The 20,422-nt window shown below is 35.1% G+C and overlaps 1 protein-coding gene across 1 annotated transcript; it reads left to right on the top strand.

The window, feature by feature from the left end:
- The first annotated feature begins 7,691 nt into the window (after positions 1-7,691).
- On the top strand, positions 7,692-19,303 carry LOC140861667 (uncharacterized). Its single transcript, XM_073264688.1, has 6 exons — positions 7,692-7,822; positions 11,940-12,318; positions 14,212-14,235; positions 17,830-17,900; positions 18,660-18,751; positions 18,927-19,303. Exons 1-6 carry the CDS (start codon positions 7,692-7,694, stop codon positions 19,052-19,054), a joined length of 825 nt encoding a protein of 274 aa, XP_073120789.1. The 3' UTR covers positions 19,055-19,303.
- Positions 19,304-20,422: the final 1,119 nt, after the last annotated feature.

The raw sequence follows: 20,422 nt of genomic DNA, 5'->3' as shown, positions 1-20,422 counted from the left end.
TCAAGCAAAAATGCCTCACCAAGTGATCCTCCAAAACCAAAGCCACAGCCTGTTGCCCCTTCAAAATCTAGAAGAAAACGTAAGTACATCTGTCATTACTGTCATAGACCAGGTCATATCAAACCATACTGTTTTAAGCTGCAGGAAGACTACAGGTATAGATCTGCATCGAAGGTATTGCCAATACCTCCCCACAACATCCCTAGAAATAGATCTTATGTAAGAAAGATTTGGGTACCAAAAGTTGATATTCAATGTCATATGATTTATACTGCTTTGAGAACTAATGTTTCAGGTGCATGATACTTTGATAGCGGTAGCTCTCGTCACATGACAGGTTCCAAAAAGTTTCTCACTGACTATGTTGAAGAGAAAAGTGGAAAAGTAACCTATGGTGGAGGTTCAAAGGGAAACATTGTTGGAAAAGGAACTCTGGATGTTGCTGGTCTGCCCAAGCTTCGCAATGTGCTTCATGTTGAAGGATTAACCGCAAATCTAATAAGCATAAGCCAACTTTGTGATGATAATTTGCATGTGCAATTTGATAAGAAATTATGCAAAGTTTTTGATGATTCAAATTTGTGTGTCATGACAGGTACAAGGTCATCGGATAACTGCTATCAACTCGGAGAAGAGATGGCTTGTAGGCACACAAAATTGAATGAGTTTGATCTATGGCATCAAAAATTGGGTCATGCAAACTTCAAGACTTTAAAGAACTTAAGTAAGTTAGATGCTGTCAGAGGTATGCCTAACTTAAAATCTGGTATTCCATTTATGTGTGAAGCGTGTCAGAAAGGGAAGCAGACTAGGGTGTCACACGAGGTGTTGCCAACATCTGTGACAACACGTTGCCTTGAGCTTTTACATATGGACTTGATGGGTCCAATGGATGTTGAAAGCTTTGGAGGTAAAAAATTTTCTTTTGTTTGTGTGGATGATTTCTCACGATATACTTGGGTAAATTTTCTGAGAGAAAAATCGGACACATTTGATGCCTTCAAGAAACTGCTCACTAAGATTACGAATCTACATAATCTGAAGGTAATCCGTATTCGCACTGATCATGGTAAGGAGTTTGAAAACTCTTCTTTTGCTAGTCTGTGTGATAAGAAAGGTATTTCTCATGAATTTTCTGCTCCTAAAACTCCACAACAAAATGGAATTGCTGAAAGGAAAAATAGGATTTTGCAAGAAATGACAAGAGTGATGTTGAGTTCGAAAAATATTTCAAAACATTTTTGGGCTGAAGCCTTGAATACTGCATGCCATATTTCAAATAGAGTTTATTTGAGAAATTGTACTACTATGACATCCTACGAAATTCTCATGGAAAAGAGGCCAAACCTTAAATATTTTCATGTTTTTGGATGTGTATGTCACGTTTTGAATGATAGGGATTATCTTGCTAAATTTGATGCAAAAAGTGATAAGTGTATGTTCTTGGGATATTCATCAAATATCCGAGCCTATAGGATGTATAACTTGAGAACAAGGACTATTTTTGAGTCAATTAATGTTGTTTTTGATGACTTTGCAGATCTAAAGAAGAAAACAGCTGAGGATGAAGTTAATGATCTGCTGGATAATTTTGGAAATTTAGATGTTGTCAAAGGAGTGTTGCCAACACCTTTGACAACACCTCCTACAGAAAATCCAGAATCAAAAGTTGAAAAGCCTACTGATGAGAACATTGATGAGAACAATGAGGTAAATGAAGCTGGAAAGAATGTTCCAAGCAAAATTCAGAAGAATCACCCAACCTCACAGGTCATTGGAGATGTGCATGGAGACTTGCAAACTCGGAGGAAAGAGAAAGTGGATTATCGAAAGATGGCAGGTTTGTTGTGCATGAGTTCTACATATTCTCAGGTAAGATTCTCTTATTTCGTGTCAAACATTGAACCCAAAAAGGTTGAAAAGGCTTTAAAATATGAGTTTTGGGTCAATGCTATGCATGAAGAGTTAAAACAATTTGTTAGGAATGATGTTTGGTACTTGGTACCGTGTCCTGCTCATGGTAATGTCATAGGAACTAAATGGATTTTTAAAAATAAAACTGATGAGTCGGGAAACATCATTAGAAATAAAGCTAGGTTGATAGCTCAAGGGTATACACAGGTTGAAGGGGTTGATTTTGATGAAACCTTTGCTCCTGTAGCCCGCATTGAGTCAGTTCGACTTTTGCTTGCTATTTCATGCAACATGGGAATGAAGCTTTATCAAATGGATGTAAAAAGTGCCTTTTTGAATGGGATCCTAAATGAAGAAGTCTTTGTGAAACAACCTAAGGGTTTTGAGGATCCAAATCATCTTGACTATGTGTATAAGTTGAAAAAGGCATTGTATGGATTGAAGCAAGCACCACGTGCATGATATGGGAGACTTACTGAGTATGTTGTTGTTGGTAGTTGTTGCTCACAACTTCTTTGGATGAATCAAATGCTAAATGATTATGGTGTTAAGAGTGATACTCCTATTGTGTACTGTGATAATTCTAGTGCCATTGATATATCCAAAAATCCAGTACAACACTCTCGAACCAAACACATTGACATTAGACATTACTTCATTCGAGATTTGGTCGAGAAAAGCATGATCCTAATTGAGTTTGTTGGAACTAATAACCAATTAGCTGATATATTCACAAAAGCTTTGGATTTCGAGAGATTTTCCAGTCTAAGAAAGTCTCTTAGTATGTGTGCATTATAGACAGATCTGAGATGTTGTCAGGAGTGTTTCCAACACCCTGTGACAACATCTTTTTATGCATGTGCATTTTTTTAAGATTTTAGGCATACTGCATTCATGCATTCATTCTGTTTTGTGATGTGTTGGATATTTTGTAGCCATTGACTAGTTTTCACTCAGGATTCTAAGCAAAAATTTTTTTTTACAGTTTAATATGGATTATTTGAAGAATAATTCTTACTTTGTCACTAAGTAGTGGAGGGACGTTCGCGTATTCCATGATTTTGTCCCAAATGAAAAGTGACTTTGCAAAAATCAGAATAACAAAAGAACAAAAAATGATTAAGCTTGAGTAGAATCAATCATCAAATTTAATTGATAATCAGAAGCAAATGGAAAAAGCAACCTAAAGGTGTCCATTAGAAGATCGTTCCTTTAGTGTGCAGGCTACCACTTCTGTAAGAATAATGAATTGAATATCAAAATTTTTTTGAATCCTGAAGTGCTGCTGGGAGATGTTGCCAACATCGTGGATGACACCTCATGTGTCAACATTTATTTGCGCATTTTTTTTCATTTTAATTTTTTTGTCACACTTTGTTTTAGACATAATTAAGTCGTGCATATTTTTTTTTGTGAATATACTAAGCCAAAAGGTTAAAAATTCTGATCGAACAAAATTTGTGATTTTTGCCCTATCCTCTGAATTTTTGAATTTGAATGTGATTGGATTTTGTTTCAGTGGTGTTATATTCTGATGAGGAGTTATATTTGAAAATATTTGGTAAGATATTTTGGCCTAAAATATCGGTGAGAATTGAAGAGATTTGGTTCCCTAATTTAATTCAATTTGCTACCGTTTTGGGAGTGTTATCGTTGAAATTTATTACCGTTAGAGGGGCTGTAATTCGAGTGAGAATAGGAAGGGTTGTGTGTGTGGTATTTATTTGTGTAATTATCTGTTTTTAGAAATATTCTTACCTTCTTAAACCCTCGAATTTCTCATATCTCTTTGTGCCTCTGTTTTTTATCATTCATGTGTCTTAAATATTTTTCTCGTATACAAATGGCAGGAAAGGGTTTTGATCCCCAAGATATTCGTTCTGAGATGGGATATACGGAAGATGTTGCTGAAGGTGTCACAACACCTACGTCACCACACCCCGTGGTTGAGCAAGCAATCATTCCTGTTACCGAGGAACCTGTGCCTCTGGACTCCATCGCTCCAGGAGAGCTTGGCAATGCAATCGATGTAGAGAATTTACCAGATATGAGCGTGCTGAATAAGGTGTTTCCCACGAAACCCTTAACTCGTCGTTCCAAGAGACAAGCTGGATATAACCCAGATTACACCGCCTCCAAGCGATTCCATGGGAAGGGTCAACCTTCCAGACCTTCACTTGTTGACACTGAATTCTCTTCTGGTGATGCAAGTTCTGATGAGGATTTCAAGCTGGTGCATCGAAAGAGGGGAAAATCAAGCGCCATGGAACCATCTGTTCCAACTATCCCCGTGCCATTTGAGTCGTCAAAGAAAGATTCGTCTTCTGAGGATGAATCTACAGAGTCAGAAACTCAATCTGTTGCTGCTAAAAAGAAAGATGCATCTGCATCAATTCCTACTGTTGAGGGACCATCATCTACTGCTCCTCCTATTCTATCTGATGATGAGAAGATTTCAATAGCCCAATTCATGGCTAAGATGAAAAAATCAAAAACCAAGAAGACTGCTGAGGAAGTCCCTGTTCCAGAAGCTGAAGATGAACCAGACGAGGAGATGCTCACTGAATTTGCTGACAACCGTCCCCAACCTTCCAATAGCTCCAGCTCTGATTCGAGTGAAGATTCAGATGCTGAAAAGGAGTTGGAAGAAGAGTCAGATTCTGATGACTCTGAAGAATAAGAGGAAGGTGCTGAGGAAGGTGTTGCCGACACCCTGGACAACACCTTGGGTGAAGAATATCGGGTAAACTCGTCCTACTCATCTACTTTTTATTCCAAGGATATTGCTGACTGCTGGGATAAGTATTCTGATCGTGAGTTCCTTAAGGAACGTAATATTGATGTGGAGAGCTATGAAGCTCAAAATTTGGTCAGATTCTTTGAAGTGAGAAATCTGCTGGCCACTGTCTCTACTTGTGGTCCGTATTGCAGGGAAATTGTTCGAGAATTCTACTGTAATTTGACTGAGGCTGTGAAGGACCCACGGTATGTAAAGTATGGGAAGGTGTATGTGCGAGGACATATTTTTGCCTTCAGTCCTGCTATGATAAATGGACTCCTCCATACTCTTACTTGTGATGATGTTGCACTACCTTCTATGGATGAGATGACCTCTGTCATTACTGGTGGTCAAGTCACTATCTTTCCCTCTCACCCAAAGAAGTTGCAGGCTGCCAAGCTCACCTTCTTCCACTCTGTTTTACACAAGACCGCTGTCAAGACATGGACTCCATCTGAGAATTCCACTGTTGTTACCAAGCATCAGGCTCCAGTCTTGTACGCCATTGGCACAGGAAGCAATTTCAACTATGGCCGATTTGTGTTTGACATTGTCATGGCCTTTGCAGATTGTGCACAACCAACATTGAAGCTGCCGTATCCATCACTCATCTATTCTATATTGTTGTCTCAAGAGATTGAGAAGGATGATGATGAAGTACTTATTGCTCCGGGAGAGTTGCTGAAGATCGCACGCATTGCTCAAGGGAAATAGGAAGATAAACCTTCCTTGGTCTGAGTCTGCTGATTACGCAGGTGTTGTGGCAGGTGCTGCCAACACCTCCTCTGCCACTGCTATTTTTGTACCTCCCTCTACTGCTCATGATGTTGATCCTGCATTCATACAAGCTCAATTGGTGCATGCTGAGCAGAAGATCGCACAAGCAAAGGCTGACCTAGCCTATTATGAAGGGTTAAAGGCTCACTATGAATCACTACTAAGCGGAGCTGGCCCTTCTGAACAAAAAAGGGGAGAAAGTGAAGCAGAAGAAGCTGAATCCGAGAGCAATCAATTTTAATTGTTTTGCAAATTTCTTTTTGGTTTTGCTAGTTTTTTTTTTATTTGTTTAGTTTTTGTTTTTGCTCTGATCCTAATCAAAACTGCTTTGTGTGTTAACTCTGATATGTTTTTTTTTTGTTTCTCCTTGCACTTATGATTTCTGATTTAAGGTGTCATAGCTAGATGTTGCCAACATCTCGAGACAACACCTCTGCATATACTTAGGGGAGAATCTATTCAGGGGGAGTTTTGATTAAGGGGGAGCTTAGTTGATCTGTTAGTGTATTAAATGTGTTTTGTCCAAAAAGGCAAAAAGGGAAGATTGAAAGGAATATTTTATTCCTTAAAAACATCCTAATATAAAAAGATTTTATTTAATATCTTTTGCCTTTCTTGGACATGAAGTAATCTTTATTTAAGTGTTTTATTTCATATTGATAAGCTGATTAGAATATTTATCATATCTAATACTTATCTTTCCTTATTTTATGTAGATTTGATATGATCAAATAAAAGAAATCCTATGCCTACAAGGAAACATATTGAAGAAGGATTATTTCCATATATATGAGATTAGAGATCGACGAAAGGAGATTGAATAGAGAGCTTCACATACGTACGTGAGAACTGAAGAACTTATGAAGCTTGTCACGATCGTGGTTGCTTGAAGCCATGAAGAACACTCGAAGATTGTTGATCGAAGAGTGTTTACATCTCACGTGTTTTGGCTTCAAGTTTTTCTCCTTACTATGTTTTCGTTATTCTATTTCATATAGAATTTTTAGGAGAACTTTTATTCTTTATTTTTCACTTGTATTGAGAAATTGAATTTTACAATAATCACTAGTTTTAGGGTTTGTAAAATTCTTTGATTATTTTCTAGTGAAGTTTTGCCCTGAGGCGCTGCAAGAGTATTTTATACTCTTGCTTAAATCATTTGAGTCTATTTAATTGGTTGCTTGTTTATTTTATTTATGCTTTAATTATATTCCGCTGCAAATTACTCAAGGTGTTATAGTAGGTGTTGTCAACACCTTGTGACAACACCTCAAACTGTTTATGTGCAACCCCCATTCCCTTACATCTTTCTTTATTTTTATTATTATTGTTGTTGTTGACGTGAGAACCTGCAACCATTACTTTTCGGTGCGTACTGGATAAACCATTGGACTAACTAGAAATACATGTTCTATTAATTAACCCTTATCAATAAACAATATCATGCAAGCGATAATGATTTAATTTATTGATATCATTACAAATTAGAAAGAATGTTGAAGTTAAACGACACAAATACAATTAAGTTGTTGCATTATCTAGTTAGTTTTTCTCCCAAAGAATTAATAATTCAGAACATAAAATTCAGTTGTTTCATATGGTAGAGGGATCAAACACTTTATGAATTTGACTGCATCTAATTTAGCAGTAGATTAAACGAATCAAAACTAGTTGACCAGTTTAACAAACAAATAAATAATCAATAATCTTGACAATACACGAAAACAATTGACACTCAGATATAAATAAACCAAAATTATGCACAAACCTCAATTATAATTTTCACAGGCCAATAAAATCCCAAAGTTTTGTATTCCTTGACCAAGAATTACATGTTTGGCCACACCAAGGCCAAAAAATAAAGAGTAGATTCTTATCTATAAAACGGATCAACCCGACTCATTTTTTTAAAATAGGTATAAATTTTGTTGATAAATAAGGGATTCTCGAGCTACAATATCACTAATATGATTTGGTGGACTCGATCAATAACAAGGATTAGCATAAAATCGGGATTTGATTGCCAAAACATGAGCAACCTCGTTGGCTAACCGACTAATAAAAGCAATAGAAAAACTCGGTTTCTGTTGCAAAATGAGCCGATATTCCTCTATTATAGCTCCAAATCCAGATTCTTCAGTTTTTGTGGAGCCAAATGCCTTCACAACCACATGAGCATCCATCTTAAATATTACTCGATTGAATTTCATTTCACGGATCCATGAAACTATTTCTCATAATCCCATTGCTTCTCCCTCCTTCGCCTCACATAGCTCTTCCACTATCATCAACTGACATCCAACACACTTTCCTTCAGTATCGTGGACCACCATTCCGAATCCCATACTTCTGGTTTCAGTGCAGAATGTTGCGTCAACATTAATCTTCAAGAAGTGAGCTTGCAACTTTTTCCATTCTGTAGGTTTTTTTTTTCAATTGCATTGTTTTCCTGCCCCTTGTTCCTTTTTGTTTTATGTCCAACCAATCATAAAGGATCTCAATGCATTAAACATAGCTTGGTAACAATCATCCATCGTATCTCTCCATAGTTTATTGTTCCGTTGTATCCGAATACTACAGATCAAAGTTGCGAATTTTCCTACATTCATCTTATCTCCTGCCATTAGCACTTTAAAAAACCAATTGACAAAACCATAATTGTTTTCTGCACATTGATCAACAATATCCTTTATATTTGAAGTTGTCCAACATTCTGCTGCATATGGACATGAGACAATGTGTGTCATGTATTCTCCATATCCCTATTACAGATCACACACAATAGAGAACAGTTTATTCCTCTCCTACGAAGGTTTGTTCTTGTAGGAAGACAATTTTGACGGCTCGCCAAAGCATGAATTTAAATTTAGGTGGGGCTTGTAGCTTCCATAGCTCTTTCCATTTTTCTGTGTTGTTTGTGCCCTATGTTTCTCCAGTTCTTTCATGAGTGTTATGTAAGCACTTTTAACCGAGTACACTCCATCCTTTGTTTGGTGCGAGATTATTCGATCTTGCCTCAAGGTTAAAGGAAGTGGAATATTCAAAAACTTCTTGTACATCTCTGCCAGTGAAATATTCCAGCAATAATTCATGGTCCCAACTTTGACATCTCGGAATAAGAAGCTCGTTCACCTTTATTCGAGTTAACAAGAGTAGACACAATCTCGATTTACCCTCCGCATGAGCCAATGGGCCTCTGACTTATGTGGAATGGGGTCTCCTTCGGGATCAACCCTTTTTAAAAAAAAAAAGAGTAGACACAAAGAAATTTGTTTCATCTCTCAACCAAGGGTCCTTCCATATATCAATATTATGACATGTCCCAACTTTCCACTACAACCTTTAGTTGGCTAAGCTTATAAAAAACAGTTTATAAGCTCTGTAAGCTGTTTTAGGAACTAGGCTAGCTCTCAGGTCTTATTTTAAATATAATTTGTTAAAGTATTTGGATGAACTTATTTTTAAACAACTTAAAGATGTTGATGTGTTTGGTATTATATGTTATTTTTATTGTCGAAATTACCAAAATAGTTAAAACACTATGAAAGTAATTTAAATAGTAATATACATACAAAATATTTTTAAATCTATCATAAATGTTAAACATATATTAAAAAAACTATTTTAAATTTTAATTTTGAAAAAAAATTGAGAAATCATGTACAAAAAATGGAAGAGGGCGTGGTGAGAATTTAATAAAATATATTTAGGGATAATATGGAGAAGTAAAATATCAAAATAATTTTTTTAAAAAAAAATTTATGGGTGACCTTACTTTTTTAAAAACAGCTTATAAACTGTCAAACAACTTATTTTGACAGTTTATTAACTGTTTAACAAAAAAGAGCTTATAAACTGTTTTCAAGAGCTTATAAGCTCTCCCAAACACCTTCTTAGTATTTTTACGCTCCAAATGCTACGCTAAGTTAAAAGACTTCAAGTTCCGAAATCCCAACCCTCCTTCATCTTTTTGAACACACATATGCTTCCAATTCAACCAGTTTATTCCTTGATTATTACCTTGTTTTTAACCCTACCAAAATGAGCTTAACATTCTATGTAGTTCCTAGAGTAAGGAAGTCGGTAAAAGAAAAGTTTGCATACAATATGCTGGAATAGCTTGGTCAACCCGACTCATATTTACATAAAAAAATATTTTGGCAAAAAAGTAATATGTTTTCATGGATTATCCAAAAAAAAAAAAAGATTCATCTCACGAAATTGGTCCGTGAGATCGTCTCACAAAAGTTTTTGTCTAAATAAAAATTGAAAACTTTTGGTCTAATTAAAGATAGATATATCTCTTTTTGTTGCTTTCTCACCAATTCTTGAATTCGGTTATCCCCAACCTTTCTCCAATTTCGAAATTTCCTTTGGTAAGGCGTGAAATATACTGTCTCCAAATTATTTCCTTTCCTTTTTGCCCTTCATGTAATCATGAAATCTTGAGTGCAAATCGACTAAATTCCATTTTATAGTCTTTACGTGAGTATCGAAAATTGCTTCAGACTTGACTGAAACAGGCATGAATTAGGGCTTCATGATACATGAGAAAATAAGGTTATGTCGATGCTAGCACATGGACTAGATTGACATATATTTTTTCTTTTTTTTTCCACGCGAAATTGAGCATTTTCAACAAATCCATAAAATAGATGAATTGAACAAGTCCTTTACAAGAAGAAAGACCAACAATCCTTTCGCACATGATCTTGGTTTTAATTCAATAAATAGACCTCTGAATAAAAAAACATTATTTTCTCTCTCCTACTTTTCTCATTCTTCTTTTCCCAAGCCTTGGTCGACCAAGGCTGGGTCGACCCAACTTGGGTCGACCAAGCTGCTGGCTGCTGGGTCGACCCAACTTGGGTCGACCATGCTAGTTGGGTCGACCGCTTGGGTCGACCAAGCTAGGGCCCGGGCCCCGGCTTGGTCAACCCAGGCTTGGGTCCACCCCAAACCATTGTATATATATTTTATTGTTTAGTATTATTATTAAAAATATTGGTGGCTTAGTGGTTAGAACCCAGGAGGAGGGAGGAGATCCAGGTTCGAATCCTGGAGAGGAGAGAGGACAGGGAGGGAAGATGAGAGCAGTGTTTTCATTACCGGACCGGTGATCGAACCGATTTACTTAGAAAAAATGGTCCAACCGATTGGACCGTTTTAACCGGACGGTCGAACCGGAAAATCGTTTATATAATTTAATATAATAAATAATATATTTTGGAATTTTAAAAACTCAAAAATTATATAAATAGACATAAAATATATATTTAACATAGATTAAAAGCTAAATAAATATGTAAATATATTTAAAATATCAATTATAGTTATAAATTATTTAAATAATAAATTATTTATTTTTAAAAAACCAATAATTATTAAAAAAAAATTAATGAAGTAGAAATTTCAAATAATAATGTATTTATATATAAAAATATTAAATCTAAGGTTTAAAAACAAAAAAATTTAAATTTTCAAAATAAAAAATAAAAAAAATTCAAAAAACCGGTTCTTGGCCGGTCCAACCGGTTTTTGACCGGTTCTGACAGGTTGGACCAGTTTTCCGATTTTTGGGGTCGGACCGGACCGGTCCGGAGACCGGTTCCCGATCGAACCGGCCGGTCCGGTTCCGAAAACACTGGATGAGAGTTATACATAATTTATTTTTTTCCAAAAAAAAAAATTATGAAAAGACAAAACTACCCTTAATTGAGACCCTTTGACTGAATTAAAAAGTCAAGAGTCCCTTTTATTGAATTGAAAACAAGACTAGACCTATATATTTAAATGGCCCACAATCTAGCCTAACAACAAAATAAGCACGAATAATCTCTTCCAAACAAACCCCTTTATATTCATTACCTGTACAAGGAAAAATTACAATTTTAGTCCAGTAAGTTTGTCACTTTGTGATTTTGGTCTTTTATGTTTTTAGATTTAAGTTTAATCTTGTGTATTTAGGTTTTTTTATAGCAATTTTAGTAATTTTTTAATCGAAAATGCTTATCTGGCAATACACATGTCAGTTCCACATCGACGCTGAATTAGTGTGATGTCAGCACAACGACGAAAAAATGACTAAATTCAAAAAACAAAACAAAAATAACAAACTAAAAGTTAAATTTAAAAACATAGATAATCGAAAATCGTAAAGAAAGAAACTTATAGGATTAAAAAAACAATTTCTCCTAAAAATATATAAATTATTTTATAATATCTATCATCAGTCAAAATATACATAAATTTGCTTAACATTTTCACTAATATTTTTTAACCATTCTTATTAATGTGTATAAAAAATTTGATATATATGCATTCGACAAAATATACATAAATTCATTCAATAATTTTTTAAAATTTTTTATTAATTAATATTTAAATTTACTTATTTTGTTTGGAAAAAAAGAATCAAATAACCTTGTCAATCGCAAACTCAAGTCCATTTTCAACTTTCTTTGAATAGGAATGCTGCTCCTGCTCAGGAGCCACAGATTGTACCGGAGACGACATTTGGAGGGACAAATTCTTCATTTGTTGGAGGGGAAAGGGTGGAGCCATTGCTACATAAAGGAAACATTGGGGTTGCCGAGGTTGATCGCTCAAAGAGTAATAACATTCGGGAGATCCACTCCTTCAAATTTGTCCTAATTGAACATATTAGGCAAATTTTGAAACCATTTTGGGAGCAGGGAAATCTGAGTAAAGATGCCTACAAAATTGTCATCAAAAAATCCATTGACAAAATTATTGCGAGTATCCAGCCATCCAAATTTCCCAGGTCCAAAAATGACCACCACAGATACATTTCAGCCTCAAGATCGAAGATTTTTGAGCTAGTACAGGTTCGTGTTGATTATGTTTTATGATACTATACTCATTAATGATATTTGTTTGCAACGATGTTCTTTTCCAGTTTTGTAGGTTGTGCTCTGTTTATGTTAGAACGATTCCGTGTTCATTTGCTTCAACTCCTGCGTTCGTTTTTAAAAAGTATACTTTTTTTCGCTTTGATTGAAGCCCAACGAGAGTGGGCTTTTTTCTACTCCGAGGATTTTTAACTAATTTAATTTTGGACATTTAATAAGGTCTTAGATATTTCAGGAGGATATAGCTGATTTTATTTATCTCAATGGTGTTTTTATACAAGAGAATCAGCTAATTAATGTTTGATTAGTACGACAACCTAAAACCTAGCTCCTGAATCCCATACACAAAATAAAATCTTTCAGGACTATTCTCTACAGCACTTCTCAATCTTGCTTTTGTGAAGTGTCTGTTTGCCTCATCATCATCTTGTGTCAGTGTTCTTGATTCTGATTCACACCTGATCTAGCTGCCACATTTTGTTTCTCCGTGTCAGAAGATCTCCTCCACCGAGGTATGGACCTGTTATCAACTACTGAGTTTGCTTCCAGTTGGAATATATCATTTTCCCTCAACAAAATATTTCTCCCTAGAGTTCCCTTTAGGTTGTGAGTATTCTGTGAACAGCTTGCTTAATGCAACAAGTAAATCAATGTCAGGAATATAGCTATCTGTCAAAGGAAAACTGGAAGGAAAATTGGATGTAGTTACCTCATACCAGTGATGGATTCTATTGGTTGAGATTTTTCTGTAGACATGTGGATGATTTTTTATTTAGAGTTGACATGAGTGTATCGATTGCTACCAACCAGCAGGAAATAGGCTTGTTGGCAAGGTTGGTATTGTATTGGTAAAATAATTTTTAAAAAAAATTGGTTCATAGTTGGAACCTGATGCGAGTTAGTGGAGACTTAGGAAAAGCTAGGTCAAGTAGGAAGAAATCTATAACCTTTATCTTCCAAAAATGTACTCTCCCTTAGATGATAGTTTGGAAAATATCAGTATCATTTTTCACCAGATGTGACTTGAACCAAGATTCAAGGACAAAATTTTATACGGTGGTGGATAACATCATTTGAGTCCTTTTTCTCTGCAATAGAATCCCTCAAGAGTACATTCGACGACCCTTGGATCTATTTTCCCTAGGTCAGGACTATTGATATGGAAAAATGACCCACAACCAAATATTCCAGGTGGAAGATGGTCATCCGGTAGTTGAGATAGAATTTAAACAGGAATCTCGGCTCGTCATGCCGTGTGGAAAATTTTAGATGGGGAACCAATTTGATACTATTCATCTCAAATGGGGTTTATATTTAGGAGAATCAACTAATTAATAATAAATGTCTACAATAATTCCTACGTTACTGTGCTAAACAAATTATTCCTAGCTAAACAAATCTTTATTTGCTACAAAATATCTTTCAAGAGAATTCCCTTCACCGCATTTTGTTTCAAAGCTAGATGGCATGATTAAATTAGATGCAGTCATTCTGCTTTTGACGTGGATGCCTTCATGACAAAAAAGCATAATTACTTCTGTATTGGAATTTTATCATTTGGATATTTTAAGTGTTGGTGTTGGATTGTATCCAATTAGACCAGGCGTGAATATGCTTATTCTTGAAGATGACCAATATTTTTTCTTAAAGGAATTGCATAAAATTCTTTGAAGGAGATTTTATGTGTAATCGTTCTACGTGGCAAAACCTTTTAATCCAAAAGTTATCTTCTGCGGCATTAATAACTTTAATTCCTAAATCACAAAATTCTATACTATAGATTTATATAACTTTTATCAATATTTGTTGATTTTTTGCTATTCAGTTTAGCAATAAATAAATTCATGCAAATATTTTAATTCTTTGCAGGCTTATGTGAAGAAGAACCAGAAGGCTAGCATTTCAAAATCCTCTCCTACTTAAAATCTGGTTTCTCTGTCATTAGATATGTGAAAATCATGAAGTATTTTACAATGTTCATTAATTATTATTAGTTTAGCCAGAACCCGCAGGTGATTTTCTTCTATGCATTTATGTTGGTGTCGTAATTGGAATTATTGTTTCATGACTAGATTGTAGTTAATTTTTTGCAAGCAAAGTTAAATTTTTTTACATATTTTCTTTGGTGAGCATAATTCTGTTTGCTTGTATATCTGGAAATAATTAGCCCTGAAGATACATATATCTTTTAATCTTCATTCTTAGTTATAGTTGGTGAGTTGCTAACCTGACTGCTCTATATTGCCGATGAAAGACTGGTCCTGCCTCTTGAACTTGATCTTAAATTTTCCTTTTTAATTTTCTAGCATATCTTTTTCTTGAATGGTTTCTTGATGTCAATATTTTTCCTCAAGTAGCCTGCTTATATTTCTAGATGTCCATGTAGGGGTGTGGATTCCCCCTAGTTATGGATTTCAAACCGTTTCTCTCGTTAGCAGAACGAATTACATGCATAATCATTTTTTGGATGTACAATCAAACTTGTTTCACATCCTTAAACTGCTCAATATTTGCTTTGCTTGTGATTGGATTCGATTTGCTAACATTTTAGGAAAATATTGGATAAAAAGAGAAATAAATCAACAGTGAATGGATAACTTCCACTTGGAATCTAGGAATTGGAACGGGGCACGACCACATGAAATCATAAATTACTTCTAGAGAACATTGATCTACGATCTTTGAGTCTTTTATTGCCCCTCAAATAGAGACCCTTTCGTTCGACCATATTTCGATCCTTAATACGATATATAAGGACCAATAGTACACCCTGAATATGATGAAACAAGATGTATCTTGTAAATATGTAATTATCTTTAATATATTAATCAGTTCTTTCTTTTCCAATCCTGGAAGGGACAAAAGAAGGAACTTGTTGTTTCTTCAACAATTTCTGATCTCTAGTGGATCTCTCAACAGTATTCTAGTGGATCTCTCAGTAGGATTCGAACTCAGGTGAAGTTCTTATCATCTATAAGAGAAAAAAAACGAAAGGATTTTGTAGGATTCCCAAGAAATTCTTCGATTTCTTCCGGATTAATCATCATGACATATTTTCCACGACCCGTGATTTCCCACAAAATGACTGCAGCTATCCCTAGGTGTACATCATTTATGTCAGAACTTAGAATTGAATTATACCCTACCTGCTGAAAGATGCATTGATGGTCCCATCCTTTATAAATTCGTCCCGGAGTTTGATTGATGGTTATTTTGTTTGTTTTGATTGAGCCGCGAGGCAAGAGGAAAGGGTATTGAGAAGGGTGGTAATCAACATGGTAGTATTAGCTTTTTCCAGATTTTGTTGAAGATTTCTTTCGCTCACCATTCATTTTCGAGGTTTGTGAGATCAGTAGCCATGATTTTTTATTTTTTATCTTCTCCTTTGTACTCACTCTTCAATCCTCACTATAGGATAGAAGATAATAGTGAAGCCTATGTATAGGGTAATTCGACTAGCGATAGTTCTAGGTGCTACGCTGATGAGATATTATAATAATATTCTCCGTCGTATAAAATGCTTAACATCTATCCATAAGTTACCACTCTTTGATAACCATACTATTATGAGGTGGAAACTGCTTTACAATGCTGCAGAAAGGTTGTTACAAAACCGCTGGAAAATATAATCACGTTTTTCACCTTAAAAAGCAAGAAATGAGGGGTTCAGTGATTTCATGGTAAGTTTTCTTCGATACCTTGAACATGTCACGGTAGCTTTGTGAGAGTATCAAATAGCCACCTTGTGAATATTCGGAAAAAGTTGGCTCAAATCAGTTTGTTCCTCTCACTTCTTGTATAAGAGACACCAAGATCTTTAGGATGATCCCGTTTTATCTGTACAATATACATTATGCAATGGGCCCAAAAAGGAATCCAAATCTTAGTAGTAGCCAAGTGGAGTGAGAGACCCACTCAATCTTGTAAAGTTTTGTATATCTTTTTGTAGAGCCGATGTGAAGTCGTTATGTGACTAACTTCTTGATAAACGGGCAAATAAAATTTATAACCCCTATGAAAATCTCAAAAAGCACGTAACCTTTACATAAAATTAATGGTCTTCTAAAACCCTGTGTTTTAAAATATAGACATAAAACCCTACAAAGTACAAATGGGGTAAATATGCCTTATTTTTAAAAACACACGTTCGGGATAGACCTTTAATTTAACATAGGGGTTTTTATTCTTTATTTTTAGATTTCAGAGAGGTGATCATTGTAATTTTACCGCTTGAGAGGCCGATGTCCATGGCAACCACTCTAAACGATTTTCTCTAACTGATAAGCATTCTGGCACATGTACCTTAAACTTATGTGCCAGATTACTGGCACAAACTGGATGGTAACCTAAACCCAAAAACTCTGTTGAAATGGAGAGCCTCCCAATTTTATAAACGACCATAATTTCTTATGGAGTTGATAAAGGATCTCACAAAACCAGTGTTGTAGACGGCGGTAGGCGGTGTTGGGGCAGTCAGCAGTCAGTGACCGCCTACCGCCTAGGCGGTTGAACTTTTTTATACTGTATTTTTAATTATATATAATCATGAAATATATGCATAGATTAAATGATGTCTATGCATAAATAATCTTCATAAAATTTATACAAGGTACAAATAAAGATTTATCACCATATTAATATTGAAACGTAACATAGTAATGTAATAATTGTTCTAACCTAGTGGGTTGGCCCACGGCGGACATTTGAGGCGGGAGAAGGTAGGGCTTGTAACACATGTGGGTGATTGGGTTGACCATTATGTTTCGGAGAGAGGGTGCATAATGTATTAATAAAGTAGGATTTTTAAATTTTGTTGAATTTTTTACCACCTAAACCCACCTGACCGCCTCATCTCACCTTCAACCGCCTCGAGCAAAGGTGGTGCAGTCGATGGCTGCCTCCCGCTTACACAAAACCTAAAAATAATTTGTATCAATGATTAGAGCAAAGCACCATTCTATATAAAGTCGTTGCTCGTTACGTTCTTGTTACCAAACTTATGCAGATAACATATTCAAATAAAAACATGTTCTCCTTGCGGAATTTAGTGATGTCTATGCCTCAATTCATCCAACTCAATAGCCTTGATTGCTACCGTGTTACCATATTGTTTGCTCAGTGTGTTAAACTTGCTTCTTAGCGACGGCAATGGCCAGTATCGATAACCTCAACGAGTTTTATTTTGTATCTTTATGGCTTTGAAGTTGATTTTTGCTTTGTCGTTTTTATATATTTCCTTATTTTTTTGGTCAATCGTTTAGAACTACATCTATAACCATTCTATTGATTATTTGGGTTTTTGGCTTAATTTTTTATTTTAGGGGAGATAGTCTTCTCTAAGAAATCTTAATCGATGACATAAATTTTTAATTTGGGATTTATGCTTTATAGTTCATAACTACTAATTAGTTTACTAGTCATTTTTATTTACATCTGATATTTGAATTTGATTCAGAATATTTGATGAGTGTCATTTATTTCTTTTAGGAAGCCTCAATTTTGAAAAGTGTGTACCTCGCCTTGCTTCTCGAGCATCAAGACCCCTTAGGCACCTTTTGGTACATTGATTTATTGTTTTGCCCAATGCTTGTCTCAAGTTCTTTTAAGGAACTTGAGTATGGTTTTGAATTAGCATAATCTTCATATTAGACCCCTAGAGGAACTTGTGGACCTCTGGTCCACATTTGTATGTAACTTTTTTACCTATTAATAACATGACATTTGTTTCTGATAAAAAAAAAAGTTCTTCTAAGGATTAGTGTCATACACCATTTTCTAATCCAAGTATATTGATTTAAAATTCTTATATTATTAATTTATCATCCAATCTATGAACCAAACAGTGCCTCAGTGACTTGGTATGCCTTGCACGCTTGATAACTTTGTTTTACCTATAGTCCAAATTTTAGCCCACCTGCCCGCTGGTTTGTGTTGTTGCCATGCCAAAATTTATTATAAGAGTCATGGCATTATTCCAAATTCCAAAAGCATGTTTCATGTATTTTTGACAAATGTTATCTGTTCGATGTTGTTGAAATTACTTCAGTTACATAGTTCATCGCATGAATATTTTCTCAGGGGGTAATGTAATGACTAGAAATATGAAATTACTTTCGTGATATAATTTTACCATAATTAACTTTAATCATTCTTAAATGCTTATGCATGCCAGACTAATTACTATGTCAAATCTAGATTCTGACATCGCTAGATCAAATGTTTTGAGTACTTTGCTCATCTTTCTTTGTGCATGAGACCCTTTTTTCTAGTCCTGTTTTACTTTTCAGATATCTTTTGATTCTGATGTTCTCATGCAGGAACCATGACTTCTCATGCTGCAAGATTTCATCTGTAAACCTTTCCCTTGGGTCGCAGTTGTATCATAAAATGTTTGGTTTATATGTTGAAGGTAAATTGTGCTTTGAATGGAAACTGCATTTCAGGAGAGACATCATTTAAGTCATATAATGCAGCATGACTTGGATATCGTCACATCATTTTCACGTTGTAATTAAATGGAATTTGCTTAGTTTACGTTTTTATTATGTTATTGATACTATTGTTTTAATTGTTCCAAAATGCAGCAAAAAATTGCTTCAATGATTTCCAAAATTGTCACTTTGGGAATTCTGACACGAGATACAAATGGGTCTTCCTTCTCATCTTAAATCTCATTCCCGCAAATGGTCATGTATCCTTTGTTTCTCAATAATAAATGGTGATTCTCGCTTCTATGTTTATGAAAATCTTATAGATCGAGTTAATGATTAAGAATACTTCTCAAGTTGAAAGTTAAAATTAGGAGTTTATGTTGCTAGTGAATCCAAGCACACATAATAATTACTGTGTATGGGATAGCTTTTATCTCATTTAGCTCAGTTTTGGGTTGTACATCTATGAGGATTTCCTATTTATGTTTGAGAACGATCCAACTATTAATAGGAGTAATTGGATACATTACCCCGTGAAGTACCAAGATTGCTAAAAACCCCTTTTAGAATGATCTATTAGCTTCCTATGTTTTTTAATCTTGAACACATATATCCCTATGTTTTCAAAATTTGAACGCACAATCCCTTGTTCGTACGTGTTTTTGGGATATTTGTGTTCAAAATTTGAAAGCACAAGTGGTTAATAGTCATAGGAGATTTTCAGCAATATCCCATATTAATATCATCATTGCGAATGACACTAGAAAATGACAGTCGGTCAAAGGGGACGAGAAGTTACACTCGAACCAAGCCATACATTAAAATTTGACTCATTTTGAATTGTGTGCTAGAATGGCGCTAACCTCCAAATGCATAGACTTCGTTTTTCAGTTTTTTTATTATCTTACGTGCTCTTAGTGAAATGAAAATTTGCATCTGTATAATGTCGTCGTCAAATTTAATAATTGTATCTCACTCTCCATGGCATGCTTGTAGCCAATACTTGCTACTTGAATATTTATGATGCCTTCCAATAGAATCAAAAGAGCATGATTGAAGTAGATTGGAAGATTAAGAAATAGAGCTGCCAAAACAGGGCAGAATTCTGCCCAGAATAGGCCCGAGCTGCAGAAAAATGCAGCCCGAGCGCTGCCTTAAAATCCCAACCCGAAGGTTGGGTATGAGGGAGCGCTCGAGCGGCCAAAAAGTGCCGCTCGAGCGCAACCCTAGTTGAAAAAAAAATAATTTTTTTTGACCTTTCTTATTATTTTTTTATTAATGATGCTTATTTATTAATTGTCTCGAGAGAATTGAGATTAACAACCCGAGGCCCCACACATACCCATGAGAATATATGTCATTAAAAATCAACAAATTTTTTTTCGATTGTGGGAATATAAAGTATCATTTATCAGAAATTTTGTATCATTAGGTAACAAAAATTGTGTTTTACCACAACCTTTAATCAAGTCTACATGACCTGATATTGTATTCACCATTGTTTTTGTTGGTTTTAGTTCCAAGAAATATCTTTTATCTCGGAGAATAGTGTGCGTTGTACCACTATCAGGTATGCAAACTTTCATGGGATTAGTTTCTTGTTTAGCTTTGCTCATACCATTTTTCATATTGAACTTCAAAAAAAATAT

This window comes from Henckelia pumila, chromosome 4, assembly GCF_033568475.1.
Source record: "Henckelia pumila isolate YLH828 chromosome 4, ASM3356847v2, whole genome shotgun sequence".
In the NCBI taxonomy this organism is placed as follows: Eukaryota; Viridiplantae; Streptophyta; class Magnoliopsida; order Lamiales; family Gesneriaceae; genus Henckelia; species Henckelia pumila.
Note: the sequence above shows the minus strand (reverse complement) of the source record. Positions and strands in the feature narration are given on the sequence as shown.